The sequence below is a fragment of the Pinus tabuliformis genome, chromosome 3_1, assembly GCF_031772625.1.
Source record: "Pinus tabuliformis cultivar Carrire ecotype Pingquan chromosome 3_1, CPIR1, whole genome shotgun sequence".
NCBI classification, from domain to species: domain Eukaryota; kingdom Viridiplantae; phylum Streptophyta; class Pinopsida; order Pinales; family Pinaceae; genus Pinus; species Pinus tabuliformis.
Window position 1 is genome coordinate 948,708,311 of NC_142301.1, and position 21,109 is coordinate 948,729,419.

The 21,109-nt window shown below is 35.9% G+C and overlaps 1 protein-coding gene across 1 annotated transcript in view; it reads left to right on the forward strand.

The window, feature by feature from the left end:
- Nucleotides 1-19,798: 19,798 nt before the first annotated feature.
- The window catches only part of LOC149190914 (agamous-like MADS-box protein MADS1), a 219,015-nt gene continuing 217,704 nt past the window's right edge, over nucleotides 19,799-21,109 (forward strand). The window contains exons 1-2 of the mRNA XM_089410618.1: nucleotides 19,799-19,957; nucleotides 20,108-20,419. Coding sequence (XP_089266744.1) covers nucleotides 20,238-20,419 — 182 coding nt within the window. The 5' untranslated portion in view covers nucleotides 19,799-19,957; nucleotides 20,108-20,237. The remainder of the gene's footprint in view (nucleotides 19,958-20,107; nucleotides 20,420-21,109) is intronic.

Below are 21,109 nucleotides of genomic sequence, written 5' to 3' on the forward strand. Positions count from 1 at the left end.
TTAGTGTCATAACTGGGGGTTGACTAAGATAGTATGTAACATGATTGGTTCCACCATTACTCTATTTGATGCTTAAATGAAATTTTTATAGGTATGTGGACCATTTCTCATGAAAGTATTTCTATAACCTCCCTTCTTTCTACATAAATGGAAGAGGCATATAATTGATGTGGATGATCGCCTCCTTCGCCAGAATAAAATGTTTCCAATTCTAGCAGGATTCTCACAATGGAATAAATACCCCATCACGATGGGGTATCTCTGGATAGTATCAAAGACTGTTTCACTATGATAAGCCATTGGTGTCCTTGTTGATTTAGTGCTACACCAATAGCCTAGTCAGAAGCACCTATCTTGATCTCAAATAGTTGTTGCAGGTCTAGTATGGTGAGGATTAGTGTAGAGAAAAGGTGGTGCTTCTACTCATTGAATGTCTTATGTTGTGATTTAGACCAAAACAAAGTTGTGTTTTCTCTACCCTTGGTTACTTGACTTAATGACAAAGTGATATAAGATAACCCCAACATGAGGCTTAGGTAGAATTTATCAAGGCCCAAGAAGTTATGACACTCTATTAGTCATCGGGATTGGCCATTCTCAAATGAATTGGATCTTTTGTTGGATCCATATGCATTATTTTATCACCAATAATGTACCCCAGTTGTTGCACCTTGTCCATGCCAAAAGATCATTTTTCTAAGTTAACACATATATTGTGCTAGCAAACACTGTGGTGGACCTATTGAATATGTTGCAGCTGTTATTCCCAACTCTTGTTGAAGATGAGGATATCATCCAGATATGCAACCAGTAATTAGTTGGTGAAAGGCTACAATATATCATCCATCATCCTTGTGAAAATTGTTGGGGCATTTTTCAAACCAAAAGGCATGACCAACAATATGAAACAACTCTCCCTAGACTTTAGAGTAGTCTTCGAGACATCAATTGGTTCTATTTAGAATTGGTGGTAGTTGGATTTCAAATTAATATTATTGAAATAATTTCCCCTCTTTAGTTAGTCAAGAAGGTCATGCATTGGTGTAATTAGGTATTGATTCCTAATTGTGAGTTTGTTAAGGTCATGATAACCAATGTGGAGTCATGAAGTCCCAGCTCTATTCGCCACAAGTACAATTAGGCTCCCATAAGGTGTGGAGCTCGGTTGGATGTACCCTTTTTTAGTACCTCTTGAATCTATCATTTGCTTCGAACATTCTAGAGGAGAGAGCGATGTTAGATTGGTGCATTGGGTAGTGTTTAATTGAGGGTCAAGTCAATTGAATGTTTTACATGATACTGTAAATGTACCCCTATGGGTGAGAAGAAGATGCCTCTATACTCTTTCATCATTTTATTCAATTTATTCTACTCGTTGGAGGAGCCATGTGTGGAGGCCATGGATGTGGCCACAATATTTTCATTTATTTGAGGGTGAATTAGGAGGAAGACAATTTTCCTAGCCCGTGTCTTGAGAGATGATATTACTAAATTAATTTACATAGATAAATGAAATGGAAGTAGGTAGACCTACCTCTAGTATTATGTATAGTTTTCTACCCAAAGTAATAATATCACTATGTGGTCTAGGCTCATTCATACCATGTTTCTTCCAAAAATATGGTTAGCCTAAAATAACATCACAAACTTAATAGGGATAAATATCACACACTACCTCATCCATGAAAGACTTCACATTGTTGTTAGGTCTCTATAATACTAGTGATTCCGCCATTACTATTTTCATTGTAGCCCTTATTGTTATTATTGTTCCCCTATTGTCTCCATATTGTTATTATTGTCTCATAAAAGCCCACTATTGTTATTGTTGTGCCCTTATATTATTATTGTTATTTCGACTTTGATTATATTGTGACCCCTTAGACTCCTATATATAGAAAGGAAGTTTTTTCATTTGTGTAATGTAAAGGCAGTGCCCCTCGTAGAGGCTAATTTGAAGTCTTTTATTTATCTTTTCTTCTATTTTGTGAGTTGGTTACATAACATTTGGTATCAGAGGCTTTGGATTCTTGGGTTTCGTTACTCCAAGCAGGTCATCGTGGAAGTTTCGCTATAACTTTGTTTTCATGATGTTTCAAAAGCTAAACGTAAAACCCATTTGAGCTAAAATTGTGATGAAGCTCAGATCTAAATTTCAGATCTTTTCAATCTATAGTTTCAGAGATAGGATCCAAGAACTTTAGATTTTTGCAGACTCCAAAATTATATCTCAAATAGGTGACCTAGAGAAAATTGTCATAACTTTCTCTCTAATCATCACATTGAAATTTCATAAAAAGTTATAGAAAGAGAATAGCATGCAGTGTTCTGTGCATCATTTTTAGGTCCTAAGGTCACAACATTGACATGTGGAAATTCGTACAAGTTAAATCGAATGAACCAGTCTATAATCAGGTCATCGTGGGCGATTTGGCATAAATATTCCTTGGAGAATCCAATCTTGATCAAACTTGCTAGGTTGGAAAGAGGACTCAGAGGGATACCACAGGATGCAATTTTATACCTTAGAGACCTGAAATGACAAAGATACAATAGATTGAATATCAAGCTCCTACAAAGTGAAAAATTATGTGTAGTTTTTTCAAATTTTGCATAAGTTTGGTTTGAAAATTTAGTTTGAAGGAATTCAAAGGGCATAGTGAAGCATAATTATCATTAATTGATGCCCCGAAGAAAGAAAATGGAAACACCTAGTAAGAAACCTGAATTCTCTAGGATGACTCATGAAGAAGAAGAAGAAATGCAACGTGATATACGAAAATTATGAGACCAAGTGCAACAAAATTCACTCTCACAAAATGTAATAGAAGCTAAGATGGATGGTTTAAAGAAAGGCGTGGAAGCTAAGATGGATGGCTTATAGAAAGACATGGAAGCTAATATGGATGGTTGAAATAAAGGCGTGGAAGCTAAGATGGATGGTAGAGAAGAAAAATTTAAAGGCAACATGGAAGATTTGAAGACAGATTTGACAAAGTTGCTACAAGAAATACTTACTAATGGTGAAAGGGTAGTAAAGGAAACTCATGTTAAGAACAAAAGAAATGTTAATCATGATTTAATACACTCTAACGTTGGATTGAATACCCACCATGTTCCAAAGATCTATATGAGGAAGTTTGATGGCAAGGATCCTGTAACATGGACTATAGATGGAGCAATATTTTTATCTCCATAAGGTGTAAAACATACAAAAGGTATGCATTGAAAATTTATATTTGGAACCAAATCATTTTGTATGGTATCGATGGCTTTGATCTCGTAAAGAAATTGTCACTTGGGAAATTTTTACGAAAGAAATGATAGAACATTATGACGATACAAAAAGAAACACCTTTTTTAGCCAATTCACAAATCTCAAACAAAAGGGTTCAATGATGGATCACATTGAGGACTTCCAAAAATTGAATATAAGGGTAAAAGATATTCCAGAGAAGTGTAGGATTGATGTGTTCATAGGGACTTTAAAGGATAGCATCAAACATGAGGTTCGCCTTTGGGAAGCTGATTCATTGGAGAAGGCATTCAAGTTGGCAAGAAAAATGGAAAGAAAAATTATTGCAACAAGGAAGCCTACCACTCACAAGTATAAAGATTGAAGTGTTGTTGCCCCTAGCCTTCTACAACCTACAACGTTGACACCACAAAAATTCGAAGAAAAAAGAGAAAAAGGGCTTAGTTACAGTTGTGATAGCAAATACACTAAAGGTCATAAGTGTGATGAGAAGAAATTATTTTACATAGATTGTGAAGAGGATGATGAAAAGGAACAAGAAACGCCAAAAGAAGAGGATATACACCAGGAACAAACCCTAGAGAAAGAAGAAATGAATCCAACCATATTTTGTAATGCATTAGTTGGAATTACCACTCCTCAAACTATCAACATAGAAGGACATATCAAGAAGAAAAAGGTAATAGTGTTGACTCATTCGGGCAATACCAATAATTTTATTCATTGTCAGATAACCAAGGAATTGAATCTCTTCCTATATCTAGCACCAGAGTTTCAAGTGATGATTGCAAGTCGAGAAACCATAAATTTCTATGGAAAGTACCATAATATGAAGCCATCCATGGGAGAATATGTATTGAATAGCCCAATGCTTTCCATTCCAATGTGTGGTGCTAATGTTGTACTAGGAGTCCAATGGCTACAATCCTTGGGTACAATAGCTTTTAATTTTCAAGAACTTTTGATGAATTTTTTTCAGAAGGAAAGGAAGTTGAATTAAGGGGTATCATAGGGAAGCTAGGAAAGATAATCAACTCTAACGGAACGACAAATGTTATAAAGAAATAACATTGAGGTGTAATTGCACAATTATGTTAACTAGAGGTTCCCACATCGAAATCATCTATTTCTTCAGATCTCCAAAATGCCTTGGACAATCATTCCAAGGTATTTGAGACTTCCAAATGCCTCCCACCTATTCGTGATCATGATCGTGCTATTCATTTGATTCCAAGAATTTTTCCTCCAAACATCAAGCCTTACAGATATCCCTATGCCCAAAAAAGTGAAATTGAACGTATGCTTGCAGAAATGTTACAGTCTTGTATAATTCAACCTAGTCAAAGTTCTTTCTCTACTCCTGTAGTATTGGAGCACAAGATGGATGGATCATGGCACATGTTTCTGGACTATATGGAGCTCAGCAATATCACTATTAAAGATAAATTTCCCATTCCTGTCATTGATGAATTATTGGATGAATTTCATGGATCAATTTAATTCACCAGGTTGGATCTTCATTCAGGATATCATCAAATCAGAATGAAGATTGAAGACATTTTGAAAACAAGATTTAGAACTCATGAGGGTCATTATGAATTTTTGGTCATGCCTCTTGGCCTTACCAATGCACCTTCTACATTTTAAGTTTTGATGAATTCCATTTTCAAACCCTTCCTTAAAAAATTTGTGTTAGTTTTTTTTGATGATATACTAATCTACAACAATTCTTGGAAGGCTCATGTTCAAAATGTTGACAAAATTCTTGAACTATTGGAGGATAAATAATTGTATGCAAATAGCTCCAAATGTTTCTTTGGAGTACAAGAGGTGGAATATTTGGGTCATATTGTATCTCCTGAAGGTGTTAAGGTAGACCCTAGTAAAATTAAAGCCATTAAGGAATGGAAAATCCCCACATCCATAAAGAATCTATGAGGATTTCTAGGTTTGACAAGGTATTATCCCAAGTTTGTTAAGAATTATGGGAGAATAGCAGCACCTCTAACAACATTATTGAATAAATATGGATTTTCATGCACTCAAGAAGCAACGAAGGCCAATGAACATCTTAAAGTGGAAACGTGCCAAGCACCAGCCTTAGTTACATCAAACTTCAGAAAAATACTTATTGTGGAATGTGATGCCTTAGGAAATGGAATTGGTGTTGTTTAATGCAAGTATAAAGATCCATTTCTTTCGAAAGTCGTCTAATCAAAGGAAAGCATTTAAACAAAGATATTATGAGAAGGAAATGCTGGCAATACTACATGCACTTAAGAAATGACGACCCTACCTAATGGGAAGACACTTCAAGGTAAAAACGGATCATGATAGTCCTAAATACTTTTTAGAACAAAGATTATCTTCAGAAGAGAATGAAAAATGGGTCACAAAGATGTTGAGTTATGACTTTGAAGTCATCTACAAAAAAGGGAAGCAAAATGTTCTCGTAGATGCACTCTCAAGAAAGGATTTGGATGTGGAAGCATTTATTTGCACCATTTCTATTATCCAACTAGATTGGATAAACTAAGCAAGGGATGAATGGAAGAATTATGAAGAAGTGTGGGCACTCATTCAAAAGTTACAACAAGATCCCAGTACATTTGATAAATTTAGCTAGGAAAATGATTCGTTATGGGAAAAAAGTTTGCTTATACCTTTGTAAGAATTCCCAACTCAAATAAAATATTCCTATGGAATTGCACACCTCTCCCTTAGGAGGGAACTCGGGATTTTTAAAAACTTACAACAAGGTTAAGAAGGAATTTTTTTGGGATGACCTTAAATTAGATATTCAAAAGTTTGTTGCGGAATATTTGGTTTTCAAACAAAATAAAGTTGAAACAATTAAGACCCCAGGTCTATTACAACCTTTATCCATTCCAATCCAACGTTGGGAGGAGGTTTCAATGGATTTTATCATAGTTTTACCCAAGTCTGAAGGAAAAAATGTCATCATGGTTGTAGTTGACAAACTTACCAGGAATGCACACTTTTTTGCATTATCTCATCCATTTAAAGCCAATACAGTTTCTATTGCATTTATGGAAACAATTCAAAAGCTACATGGAAACCGAAAGATTATTGTAAGTGAAAGAGATCCCATTTTCACTAGAAATTTTTGGACATAATTATTTTCTTATCTTGGTACTTAGTTACCTCATATCTCATCTTATCATCCTCAATTTGATGGGAAAAATGAGATAGTAAACAAATGTTTGGAAGGATATCTTCATTGCTTTGTATCTGATACACATACACAATGGGTCAAATGGTTTCCTATGGCTAAACAGTGGAATAACACTTCCTTCCATACTACAGCAAAAATGACCCCATTTATGGCACTTTATGGATATCGTCCACCATCCATCACATCATATTTAAGAGAAAATTATAAGGTTCAAGCAGTGGAAGATCACATCAATCATCAACAACAAGTTCTCCAACTCTTAAAAGATAACCTCACTTTGGCACAAAATAGAATGAAACAACAGGAAGATCAACGTCGCAACGAAATAAGTTTTGATGTAGGTCACTGGGTATTCCTACGGCTACAACCATATAAACAAATGTCCCTCAACCAAGCTAAGAAGGATAATAAATTATCACCAAATTATTATGGTCGGTACAAGGTGTTGCAAAATATTGGTACTATGGCATACAAATTGGAGCTTCCTACAGCTTCCCAAGTGCACCCATTTTTCTATGTTTCATGCTTAAAGTGGTTATAGGTGACAAGATCCCAGTTCAAAAAATATCACCAAAACTTGAAAAGGAAGGAAAAATCATATTGGAACCTGAAGCAGTCACTGAATCAAGAACTCGACGACTATGAAATTGATCAATTTGGGTGTATCTCATCAAGTGGAAGAACTTACCCACTGAAGATTCCACATGGGAGGATGATAATTTCATATAGAAGCATCCAAAACTACTCAAGCATTGAGGACAACACTTTTTTGAAGGAGAGGGGCATGTTAAGTCCCTAAAATACTAGTGATTCCCCCATTACCATTTTCATTGTAGCCTTTATTGTTATTATTGTGCCTCTCTTGTCCCCACATTGTTATTATTGTGCCCCATAGAAGCCCACTATTGTTATTGTTGTGCCCTTATATTATTATTGTTATGTCGACTTTGATTATATTATCACCCCTTAAAATCCTATATATATAAAGGAGGTTTTTTCATTTGTATCATATAAGAATTGTTCATTTGTGTAATGTAAAGGAGGTTGATTTTGAAGTCGTTGATCTATCTTTTCTTCTATTTTTTTTACATAACATTTGTAGGGAAGGAAACATTCCTGATTGACATGGATATCTCACCCTTGGTGGAGCCACCCAACCGTGTATTACTGCAAGTGTGGTGTTTTTGGTAGTACAAACTACTTAACAACCTTTGTTGAGGTGAGGTCTTTTTTACTCCCACTATTGAAAATGAAACACAATGGAGCATTGTTCACCCACATTTGTGAGTGGAATATGTGTTCACTTTCCTCTACATCTTCAAGCTAACTTTATTGGACCTTGGTGGTGGCAATGTTGACATTGGGTTAGGAATCAACGATTTTATTCCCCTTATCTATGTTTGTTTCATAGTAGGAACGTTCATATTATTATGAATCTTTTAGCTCAACCAACAACGATTGATTCCTATGTCATTCATTACTATTATGAGTGGGGCCTTTTAGAAAGTGTGTCAATTTCTCATATCCTTTTTCATCTTCCTAGCACTATTCTTTATTTGAAGCTTAAATGGGTTGTATTGCACTGGTCATGCCTAGATCTATCTTTTTTCTATGGTTTTGGGATGTCATTTCCCTACTTATGTTGTGAAGGGTTAAAATATCCAAAGTCTCACTTCTTATGATTTAATTTCTTCTCAATTTTTATAGAATATTGGTATGCTTCTCCAAGCGAGGACATGTAGAAGAACTTCATTTATATCTGGATGTAGTTGTGCATACATCCATGGTACTTGAGTATAAAATGTCACTCATAGTCTTTGATACCCATCATGGCGTGGAAGGTATGAAATATATTTGTGAAATCTACCACTACTTGGTCCCTTTCCTACAATAGTGTGGTCCATCTCATGCACTAGCCTTCATAGCTTCCAACAAGGTAAAATTATTCCTTAACAACATCTCTAAAAGGGTCCTACATGGGTAAACTACAAATAGTAGAGATTCCTCCATGGCCCTTTTCTCATAGTAATTTTACCACTAATCGTTAACATAGGAGCAAGCTTAACAAGCGCAAAGGTAATTATTTCTTTGTCGGGAAAATTTTGGACTAAAAAAAATTGTCTAGACCAGTTGTCTAGAGCATTCGTGTCTATTTGACCTTTAAACATAGAAATATCAAAATTAGCGTGTACCTTAAACTGGGTGGCACCTCCAAAGTAACCATTCGATGCAAATGCATCAGCTACTATCATTTGTTGAAGGATATAGGAAAAATGATACATCATCTTGTTCCTTTGTCGCTCAAAGGCTACTTCAAGCAATAGTTTAACATGATATGTAGCTCCTTAGTATTTCTTTTCTTCAACCATTGGAGGCCCTTGATGTCAACGAGAAAGATATTAAAAGGGCTCAAATAGTTTTAATTATGTAACCATCTCACAAAATAAAATAGAAGATAGATCAACGACTTCAAATTTAGCCTCTTCGAGGGGGAAACCTCCTTTACATTATGCAAATGAAAAATTCTTCGATGATACAAATAGAAAAGCCCCCTTTCTATATATAGGAGTCTAAGGTGTCACAATATACTCAACGTCGACATAACAATAATAATACAAAGGCACAACCATAACAATAGTGGGCTTCTATGGGGAACAATAAAAATGATATGGGGACAATAGGGGTACAACAATAACAATAAGGGCTACAATTAAAATAGTAATGGGGGAATCACTAGTATTATAGGGACCTAACATGCCCCTCTCCTTTAAAAAAGTGGTGTCCTCAATGCTTGGGTAGTTGTGGATGCTTTTGTATTAAATTCTCATCCTCCCATGTGGAATATTCAACAGATAAGTTCTTCCACTTGATGAGATAATCCAAAATTGATCTATTTCGTAGCTTTTGAGTTCTTGTTTCTGTGACTGCTACAGGTTCCAATATGAATTTTCCTTCCTCGTCAAGTTTTGGTGATATTTTTTGAACTAGGAGGTTGTCACCTATAACCTTCTTTAAGCATGAAACATGGAAAACTAGGTGCACTCAAGAAGCTACATCAAGCTCCAATTTGTATGCCATAGTACCAATATTTTTACAACACCTTCTATGGACCATAATACTTTGCTGATAATTTATTATCCTTCTTAGCTTGTTTGAGGAATATTTATTTTTATGGTTGTAGCCATAGGAATACCCAGTCACCTACATCAAAATTTCTTTTGTTGTAATGTTGATCTCACTATTTTTTCATTCTATTCTGCACCAAAGTGACGTTATCCTTTAAGAGTTGGAGAACTTGTTGTTGATGCTCAATGTGATATTCCACTGATTGAACCTTATAATTTTCTCCTAAATATGATGTGATGGATGGTGGATGATATCCATAAAGTGCCATAAATGGGGTCATTTTTGTTGTAGTATGGAAGGAAGTGTTATACCACCATTTAGCCAGAGGAAACCATTTGAGCCATTATGTATGTTTATCAGATACAAATCAACAAAGATATCCTTCCAAACTTTTGTTTACTATCTCAGGTTTCCCATCAAATTGAGAATGATAAGATAAGCTATGAGCTAACTGAGTACCGAGAAAAAAAGGTAATTCTGTCCAAAATATTCCAGTGAAAATGGGATCTCTATCACTTACAATAATCTTTGGGTTTCCATGTAGCTTTTGAATTGTTTCCATAAATGTAGTAGAAATTGTACTCGCTTTAAATGGACGAGATAATGCACAAAAGTGTGCATACTTGGTAAGTTTTTCAACTACCACCATGATGACACCCTTTCCTCGGACTTGGTTAAACCTGTGATAAAATCCATTGAAACCTCTTCCCAACGTTGGCCTGGAATGGATAAAGGTTGTAATAGACCTAGGGTCTTAATTGTTTCAACCTTTTTTTTTTTTGCAAACCAAACATTCTGCCACAAACTTTTGAATATCCAATTTAAGGCCATCCAAAAAAAATTGCTTCTTAACCCTATGGTAAGTTTTTAAAAATCGTGAGTGCCCTCCTAAGGGAGAGGTGTGCAATTCCATATGAATCTTTTGTTTTAATTGTGAATTCTTACATAGGTATAAGCGATATATGTACCATAACGAATCATTTTTCCAACTAAATGTATTAGATGTACTGGATCATGTTGTAACTTTTGAATGAGCGCCCACACTTCTTCGTCATTATTCCATTCATCCCTTTCTTCATTTATCCAGTGTGATTGGATAATATAAATGTCGCAAAGACATTCTTCCACATCCTCATCCTTTCTTGAGAGTGCATCTGCCACCACATTTTGCTTCCCTTTTTTGTAGATGATTTCAAAGTCATAACCCAACATTTTTGTGACCCATTTTTGCTTCTCTTCTGAAGATAATATTTGTTATAAAACATATTAAAGAATATCATGATCTATTTTTATCTTGAAGTGTCTTCCCATTAGGTAGGGTCACCATTTCTTAAGTGCATGTAGTATTGCCAAAATTTCCTTCTCATAAATAGATTTGTGTAAATAATTCCCTTTGATTGGACGAATTTCAAAAGTAATGGGTGTTTCTTCTTGCATTAAAAGAACTCCAATTCCATTTCTTGAGGAATCACATTCCACAAGAAATGTTTTTGTGAAATCTGGAGTAGTTAAGATTGGTGCTTGGAACATTTCCTCTTTAAAATGTTCAAAGGCCTTTGTTGCTTCTGGAGTCCATGAAAATGCATCTTTTTTAAATAATGTTGTTAGAGGCACTGCTATTCTCCCATAATTCTTAACAAACTTGTGATAATACCTTGTCAAGTTGAGAAATCCTCGCAAATGCTTTATGGATGTGGGGATTTTCCATTCCTTAATGGCTTTAATTTTTCTAGGATCTACCTTAACACCTTCATGAGATACAATATGACCTAGATATTCCACCTCCTCTACTCCAAAGAAACATTTGGAGCTTTTTGCATATAATTGTTTCTTCTCCAATAGTTTGAGCACCCCGTCAACATGTTGAACATGATCCTTCCAAGACTTGTTGTAGATTAGTATATCATCAAAAAATACTAACAAAAATTTTGTAAGGAGGGGTTTTAAAATGGAATTCATCAAACCTTGAAATGTAGAAGGTGCATTGGTAATGCCAAAAGGAATGACCAAAAATTCATAATGACCCTCATGAGTTCTAAATGATGTTTTCAGAATGTCTTCAGTCTTCATTCTGATTTGATGATATCTTGAATGAATATCTAACTTGGTGAAGTAAATTGATCCATGTAATTCATCCAATAATTCATCAATGACAGGAATGGGAAATTTATCTTTCATATTGAGCTTGTTGATTTCCATGTAATCCAGATGCATGTTGCATGATCCATCCTTCTTGCCCACCAATATTACTGAAGTAGATAAAGAACTTTGACAAGGTTGAATTATACCTGCCTCTAGCATTTTTGCAATCATATGTTCAATTTCACTCTTTTCGTCATAGGAATATATGTAAGGCCTGATGTTTGGAGTAACTCTTCCTGCAATCAAATGAATAACCTGATCATGATCACAAATATGTGGGAGGCATTTGGGAGTCTCAAATACCTTGGATTGATTGTCCATGACTTTTTGGAGATCTGGAGAAATAGATGATTTCTATGTGGGAACCTATAACGAAAAAAATTGTGCAATTACACCTCATTTTTCTTTCTTTAAAAGCTTTGTCATTCTGTTAGATTTGATTATCTTTATCTGTTTCCCTATGATACCCCTTAATTCAACTTCCTTTCCTTCCGAAAAAAATTTCAGGAAAAGTTCTTGAAAATTAAAATCTATTGTACCCAAGGATTGTAGCCATTGGAGTCCTAGTATAACATCAGCACCACCCATTGGAATGGAAAGCATTGGGCTATTCAATACATATTCTCACATGGATAGTTTGATATTATGGCACTTTCCAGAGCAGTTTATGGTTCCTGCACTTGCAACCATCACTTGACACTTTGGTGTTGGATATAGGAAGCAATTCAATTCCTTGGCTATCTTACAATAAATAAAATTATGGGTACTGCCCGAATCAATCAACACTATTAACTTTTTCTTCTTGATATGTCCTTCTATCTTGATAATTTAAGGAGTGGTAATTCCGGCCAATGCATTACAAGATATGGTCAGATTCATTTCTTCTTTCTCTAGGGTTTGTTCCTTGTGTATATCCTCCTCTTTTCACATTTCTTGTTCCTTCTCTTCCTCCTCTTCATAATCTATGTAAAATAATTTCTTCTCAACACACTTATGACCTTTAATGTATTTGCTATCACAACTATAACAAAGCCCATTTTCTCTTTTTTCTTCCAATTGTTTTGGTGTCAAACTTGTAGGTTGTGGAAGGCTAGGGGAAACAACACTTCCATCTTTATAGTTGTGAGTGGTAGGATTCATTGTTGCCATAATTTTTCTTTACAATTTTATTGCCAACCTAAATGCTTTCTCCAATAAATCAAATTCCCAAAGGAGAATCTCATGTTGGATGTTATCCTTTATAAACCCTATCAACACATCAATTCTATGCTCCTATGGAATATCTTTTACCCTTATATTCAATTTTTGGAAGTCCTCAATGTGCTCCATCATTGAACCCTTTTGTTTGAGATTTATTAATTGGCTAAAAAAAGTGTTGCATTTTGTACCCTCATAATGTTCTATCATTTCTTCTGTAAAAATTTCCTAAGTGACAATTTGTTTACGATAGAAAAGTCATCGATACCATACAAACTGATTTGGTTCCAAATACAATGCATACCTTTTATGTGTTTTACACATTATGGAGATCGAAATATTTTTCCATCTATAGTATTAATGTTATGGGAACCTTCCCATCAAACCTCCTTGTATCGATCTTTGGAACATGGTGGGTCTTCAATCCAACGTTAGAGTCTATGAAATCATGATTAACATTTATTTTGTTCTCATCATGAGTTTCCTTTATTACCCTTTCACCATTAGTAAGAATTTCTTGTAGCAACTTTATCAAATCTATCTTCAAATCTTCCATCATGCCTTTAATTTTCTCTTCTATGCCATCCATCTTAGCTTCCACGTCATTCATGTTATCTTCCACGCCGTTCATATTAGCTTCCACATCTTTCTTTAAACCATCCATATTGTCTTCCACGCCTTTCTTTAAACCATCCATTAGCTTCCACACCATCCATATTAGCTTCCACGACTTTCTCTAAACCATCCATCTTAGCTTCTTTTACTTTTTTTGAGGATGAATTGTGTTGTACTTTGTCTCACAATTTTGATATATCATGTTGCATTTATTCCTCTTCTTCATGATTCATGCTAGAGACTTCGGGCTTTTTACTAGGCATTTCCATTTTATTTCTTTGGGGCATCAATTAATGATAATGCATCACTATTCCCTTTGAATTCCTTCATACTAATTTTTAAAACTAAACTTATGCAAAATTTTAGAAAAACTACACACTTTTTTTCACTTTGTAGGAGCTCGATATTGAATCTGTTGTAACTCTATAATTTTGGATCTCTAAGGTTTGAAATTGTGTCCTGTGGTAGACCTCTAAGTTCACTTTCCAAACTCATAAGTCTGATCAAGATTGGATTCTCCAAGAAAGGGTTATGCCAACTCTCTGATGATGACGTAATTATAGACTAGTTCAGTAGATCAAACTTGACGAAGTTCCATGTGTCATTGTTTTGACCTTAGGACATGAATCCAATACATAGAAAGCTACCGGTCATCCATGTTTTGTAACTTTTTATGATATTTCAATTTGATGCGCAGAGATAAAGTTATGACGATTTTCCCCAGGTCACCTATTTGAGATATAATTCAGAAGCCTACATAAACCCTGACTTCCTTGGATCCTATATCCGAAAATGTAGCGAGAAAAGATTGGACATTCAAACCCGAGGTTCATCACGATTTCTTCTCAAATGGGTTTTAATTTTAGCTTCTAAAACATCACAGACAAAACATTATAGCAAAAATTCCACGATGACCAATTTGGAGCAGCGAAACCCTAAAATCCAAGGCCTCTAATACCAAATATTATGTAACCAGCTAAAAAAATAAAAGAAAAGATTGATCAACAACTTCAAAATCAACCTCTTCGAGGGGGAAACCTCCTTTACATTATGCAAATGAAAAATTCTTGGATGATACAAATGACAAAAACTCCTTTCTATATATAGGAATCTATGTGGTCACAATATAATCAAAGCTGACATAACAATAATAATATAAGGGTGCAATAATAACAATAGTGGCCTTCTATGGGGCACAATAATAAAATATGTGGACAATGGGAGCACCACAATAAAAATAAAGGATACAATGAAAATAGTAATGGGGGAATCAGTAGTATTATAGGGACCTAATAGTTTGACTCCTAATTCCTTATACCTTAGCCTCGTTGGGGAAATGCATATAAAAATAGAGAAAGAGCAGACCACTCTGAAACCATTGATCTGATTTTATGAAGGGAATGAAATGAAATACATATTACTAACTTAAATATAGAGATACAACAAAACTTGACTTCAATTAAATAATGGAAAATTTTGAAAATTGTATAGAAGTAGAATGAAATCAAACTAACTCAACATTGGTAGCTTATCTCTTGGAAGAGATGTGACAAATATGCACCTTCCTAAACTTATTACAATGATAATACAAAGAATTTTTATCATAAATAACCAATAATAAAAACCCTAAACATCTAAAATCCTAACCCTAAGAGATAAAGCACTAAATACTTATGGCCCCAAGATGGGGTAAGTTGGAACAACAACTTCATGGGCTTGTAACTTTTGCATATGATCTTTATTTGACACGTAAGATAGCCCATTGGGAATTATGGCTGGAAAATATAGGAACCTTATAATCTCTAGTATCTTAAAATTCTTAAAAGGAGACTCCAAGATTATAATTCAAATAGCTACTCACATCATCAATGGACCTCCTACAACCATTCAACCAATCAACTAATACTTGGAGTATCATGTGCAATACTTGGATAACATCCTCTCCCATCAAGAAGTAATTGTATTCCCCCACGTCAAGCGCAACACCAACTCCCTTGCCGAATTCATTACAAACAAATGAATTGAAGATCCTCAGCCTAAACAAAACTGGCCTCCCTCCTCCCCTGCCATTGCAACCTTGATCACCTAGCTCCTATATCTGGTGGAGTGAGGTCTTCTCTCCCTAGACTCGGGTGCTTGAGAAGTGAATAACATGAAACATTTATGTTTTGGATCCTTTGTAATGGGACATCCCTTTCCACTAGCTTTAAATCTTGGAGATGAGGTTCAAGTTTGTGAACCAAAATTGCTCAAATCATAAACATTTCCTCATTGGTTTTCCAAAGGTTCTCTGGGAGAAGGAAATGGGGCAATGGTCCAAGCCATAGGAGGATAACATCTCCGCAGAGAGCTTGTGACCATTGATTGAGAGTTCTACAGAAACTAGAAATATGTGCAGACACGAGGAGATTTGGTTGATCCACCTCTTTTATTGTTAGAAGCTTAGAGGTCATTGGTGATTTTTATATGAACTAGGTTGGTTTCTCTTCCGAAAGTTCTTAAAAGTTTGTATTCATGGTCCAAGTATCTTTGAACTCCTTTTTTTCTTAGAATAGGTGATGATGTTGAGATCGCCCCCAAAAGCCTATTTTAGTAGGATCAAGTTGGTTCTTTAGAGAGGAGAGATGATCTAACATAGCCTATTTCTTGGAAGGGGCTTGGGGTTCATAAACATTTGAGAGGAAAGCATAGAGACCGGCTCCTAGAAGGAAAAACAAGGAAGTAAGAAAATATGGTTAAGGAAGAGGGGTTCGACAGTAATTTGAGAAGGGTTCTAGGCGATTCCCAGGCAGTTAGAGGATCCTTCAATGTCCACTGCAACGATTTCGACTGATTTACAAATTTTGGATATCATAGATGCAAAATCAGTGCTAGAGAACTTAATTTCTTGGATGAGAAAGATTGTAGGAAGACCTTGCTAAATCTTTCTAGGAAGGGATTGATGTTTTTAGTGGTTTCCTATGACCCTTATGTTCCAAGAGATAATCTTCATAAGGAAATTCCATATTTGGAGTAGATCTCTGAGATCTTCTTGTATTATCTTGATTCCACCAGCTTGTGGCCTAGAGTGCATAGTCTTTGAATCGTAGACTTTCTTCCTCCCTTCTTGAATTCTATGCTACTTTTATTCCCTTCTCTAGTTATTATGGTTTGAACCCTTGGATGTATAATGGATTTCATTTTCGGGAGTGTTGTAGTGACAAGGTGTATATGTTTGTCAGGAATGGTGTTAGTTGCATTCCAACGATAGACGCCTTCCATGGCAATGAGGTCTAGACCTTTCAAGTAAGTGAAGTCATTGTCCTTTTCCATGGGGATACCTTCATCATAGGGACACGAGTCCTTCATATTTGTTTGTTCCATGGAGGTTGGGCCTTTCCTTTGTCCATTTTCGCCTGTTGGTATTTGTTGAGTTGGGTGCTACTTCAACCTAATTTTCTATGTTTTCTTTGCTTCTTTTAGGAGAGCCTCCAACACTTGAAAGTTATTATTGGATGTTAGACACTTGGGTTGCGAGGAGGAACCGTGCTTCTTCGTGTGCCTTCACTTGGTGGGGATTTTTTTTAAGTCATCTCCATCAGTGGGACTGGCATTTGAGGCCTTTAGCTTGGGGTCATTGAAGGAACAGTCCCTGAATAAATGACCACATTGGTGGGACTTTTTGCATCTAAATGGAACATGCTCATAATCAATCATTTGGAACCAATCACTATCTCTTAATTCCATAGATATGGCTATAGCGATAGAGCGAGAGATATCCATATAGATAAACATTCATGCGTAAGCTGTGTAGAAACCTTGGCAGGTTTGTTCTAAGAGGCAAAAAATCCTCCCTAGGCTATTTCCTATATCGCAAAGAGTGTTAGGGTCCCAATACTCATAGGATAAAGAGTAAAGTCGGATCCATACAAACATCCAAGAGAAGTGCTCATTTTCTTGGATGAAGTACGAGGTCCATTATTGAATGTAAATACCTGTAGAGTTGAGAAAGTAAGGACCTCCTTCCAGAACTGATTTGAGATCATCTTGATGTGTGAAAATCATTGTGAAGAAGCCCTTAGAGACAAGTTTGACATCGTAATGAGATTTTGGCTTCCACCGCAGAGTGATCCAATGTAAGAGCATTTTCTGTGTTGGCCAAACATTGATGAACTTACAAATCAGTGTATGGTCTTAGATGAACTAAATGTTGTTATTTAACCGCACTGGAGCAATATGCAACCTTGGGATCTTCTTCGATTTGGCCTTACATGTCCTGGTGTTCCTCTGCTCTGATTTGCGGTGAACCCTAGGTTGATGCATAATAACATCAACAAATTTGTCACTTTGTAGTTTGATCTTGGTAGTTTGTGCAATGGGGTTAGAGGGTTTTGGGCCATATGTTGTAGAGGCGACCACATGTTGTTGGGGAGTGGAGGAGCCAAGGGATCCTCCCCAATGGATGTCATGCTTGCGGGAGCTCAACTGTGAGGGGAATTGGGGGGCATAAGAGGTAGAAAGAAAAATTGAAGACACAAAATTGTTTGCAGGTAACCTGGAAAAAAGAGCCAATAAATATTAATCTAATTATAACTATTATTCTCACTTAATAAAACTTTGTTTATATCTTCATTATTGTTTAATAAAATGTTATTTATATATTTTATAAATGAATTTAAAAAATATATATATAAATTCAAATTTTAAAAAATAATATATATATATATATATATATATATGTATGCAAATCTCCTATTTTATAAACATTAAAAATGCATACATCTTAATCATAATTTTAATTTTAAATAACAATAATATAATATTTCTAAAATATTATTATTATTATTTTAATATTAATATAGGTTTTATAACAACAATAGCCCTATACTTCGCGATGACCGCAAATATGTCATTTTGATCGAGAACCCAAGGCTCTGATCACATATTTAAATATTGATTTTAGGCGACTCCTATATTCAACCCTATAGCAAAGTTAATGCGGCCTGACATGGCCGCTCGATACGCAGATATAACACGTGCACGGTGATGACTAGGGGAAAAAAAACGGCATGTTATATCGGGTATCGAGCGGCCATGTCAAGGCACATTAACTTTACTATCATTTTGATCGAGAACCGAAGGCTCTGATCACATATTTAAATATTGATTTTAGGCGACTCCTATATTCAACCCTATAGCAAAGTTAATGCGGCCTGACATGGCCGCTCGATACCCAGATATAACACACGCGCGGTGATGACTAGGGGAAAAAAAGCATGTGTTATATCGGGGTATCGAGCGGCCATGTCAGGCCGCATTAACTTTACTATAGGGTTGGAAATAGCATTTCCCATTGATTTTATGGATATATGAATCATGATTTGAAGTGTAGATGGGCATATTAAATATTAATTTCATTGAAGTTTATGTACGATAAAGTTATTGATTTTGACTGACCCTAAAATTGATGATTTATAAAATTAATAATATTATAATAAAGTTATTGCCAAAAGAGGTGATTGGGTGATTAATAAATTCTAGGCTATTATAATAAACATGTTACTATTTAAGAGAAGACAATGGCCATTAGGCGCATGAAAGATGTCTTCCTCTTAGCAGGGATGGAGAAGGTGTGTTCCGCATTTTTTGTTTTGCGTTTGATTTGAATATTGAAAACAAACGGTAAAAACAAGGAAATTTGTGCGTTTTCCGTTCGGGAAATGAATAGTACTACCCTCTATGCGCCTCCAATCCCCTCAACAGAATTATGTATAGTGCGGCACGTGGCCGAAGGATTGATAGGTTTAATGGAAACAGGAGGGGGTCTTTTCACGGCTTTCCATTTAGCATCTCTAGAATGGAGTTGTGCGGCGTGGTGTAAGTGTGGTCGTATGGATCAGTAAAATGTCGGGGCCGTAACATTTTTGAATGAGAAAAACCAATATTATATACAGCGAGGCAGAAGAATATGATCCTCGTATTTGATTCGATTGATCATCTAAACATTGTCGGTCCAGTCGCAAATCTACCATGTTTTTCTTAACTATATTGCTAGTTTGCCATTGGAAGAGAATGGCCCAGGAACAGCCGGCAAGCGGTGGAGACGGATTTCGATTCCTGGTATTGCAATTCATAACTCAAATAGATTTTGGGTAATAAACAAATTTATCGACTTTACATAAACTAGGAATGGAGGCTCCATACAGAATAAGACAGCGCCACATGTTGAGTACCAACTACTTCGCCGGCCCCGAGAAAGAGCCTCCACCGCATAGATGACTGACTTCCTTTCCATCTACTAGCAAGGTTTTCTTTCCTCTCAACCACATAGATGACTGACTTCCTTTCCATCTACTAGCAAGGTTTTCTCTTCCTCTCAACCACATATTTGACTGTTTCTTTCCATCTTCCATGGAGGGTTTGCTGATTCTGTTTCTTCTTTGTCTGTAAGCGCTCTCTCGGAAAGCCTGATGATCCACTCCAACTGAAATGAGTCATCTTTTGTTAGAGTTATTATCCCCAGCCGTATGGACTAATTTTATTTCGGAGATATTACGGCCGGCCGCATCCACTAATTTCCTCATATCTCTGTACAGGTCGAAATAACCGCCAATACGCAGATCACCGTGGACTTGCCAGCTAAAAGCATTAGCAGGACTAGGGTTGCGTTAACCTAAGGACTCTGTGGATGTGACTGGATTGTTATAAAGTGCGTACAAATTCACAATGGGCCGCGGAAAGATTGAGATCAAGCGGATCGAGAATACTACAAATCGGCTAGTGACTTGCTGCAAGCGTCGAAACGGATTACTGAAGAAGGCGTATGAATTGTCTGTGCTTTGCGAAGCCGAAGTGGCACTAATCATCTTTTCAGACCGTGGAAAACTATTCGAATATGCTAATAAAAGGTATGGCGATTACTTACTCGAACTCCTTCCATTCACTGCCATCCATTATTTTCCTACTGAATGGGTATACCATGTTATGATACACGCCATTATTTTCCTACTGTATGGGTATACCATATATGGTACAGGTTATTAATATTTTTCAGGTAATACTTCATGCCAAAAAACTCAAAATAGCTCATGAAATTCAGCGTATGAAAAATCCCCTTAAGTAATATGGCAAAGATAACTTATAATAGCAATGGCTAGCAGGCTGTAATTTCAATTTTATTAGATTCAGTATGTCAAAGGCCAAGGTCTTCACACCCATTTATCTGGAACATCCAAATCTGTAGAAATCCACCTCCCCGCTGTTGTATACAAACCTTCACAACAAATCTGCGAGAATGCAGAATCAAATTTTACCATACAGACAGACACACGGCTATACTCTATACCATAACCCTCTTGATGTCTTTAAACATAGGGGAAATTTCTCGCCATGGTTTTTACCAGAACTGAATAATCGATCAATTCTTCCAGCGGCATTAAGCGGTTAATGAATTTCTTTTGGCATGTGAGGCTTCTTCTCAATCCCCATGCCTAAAGGATTAGAGCAGTGTTCACATCAAAACAGAAAACGAACCATAAACAGTAACGAGATTGACACAGTAAACAACTTAACCGTATGCTACTGCAGGATCGCTTTCC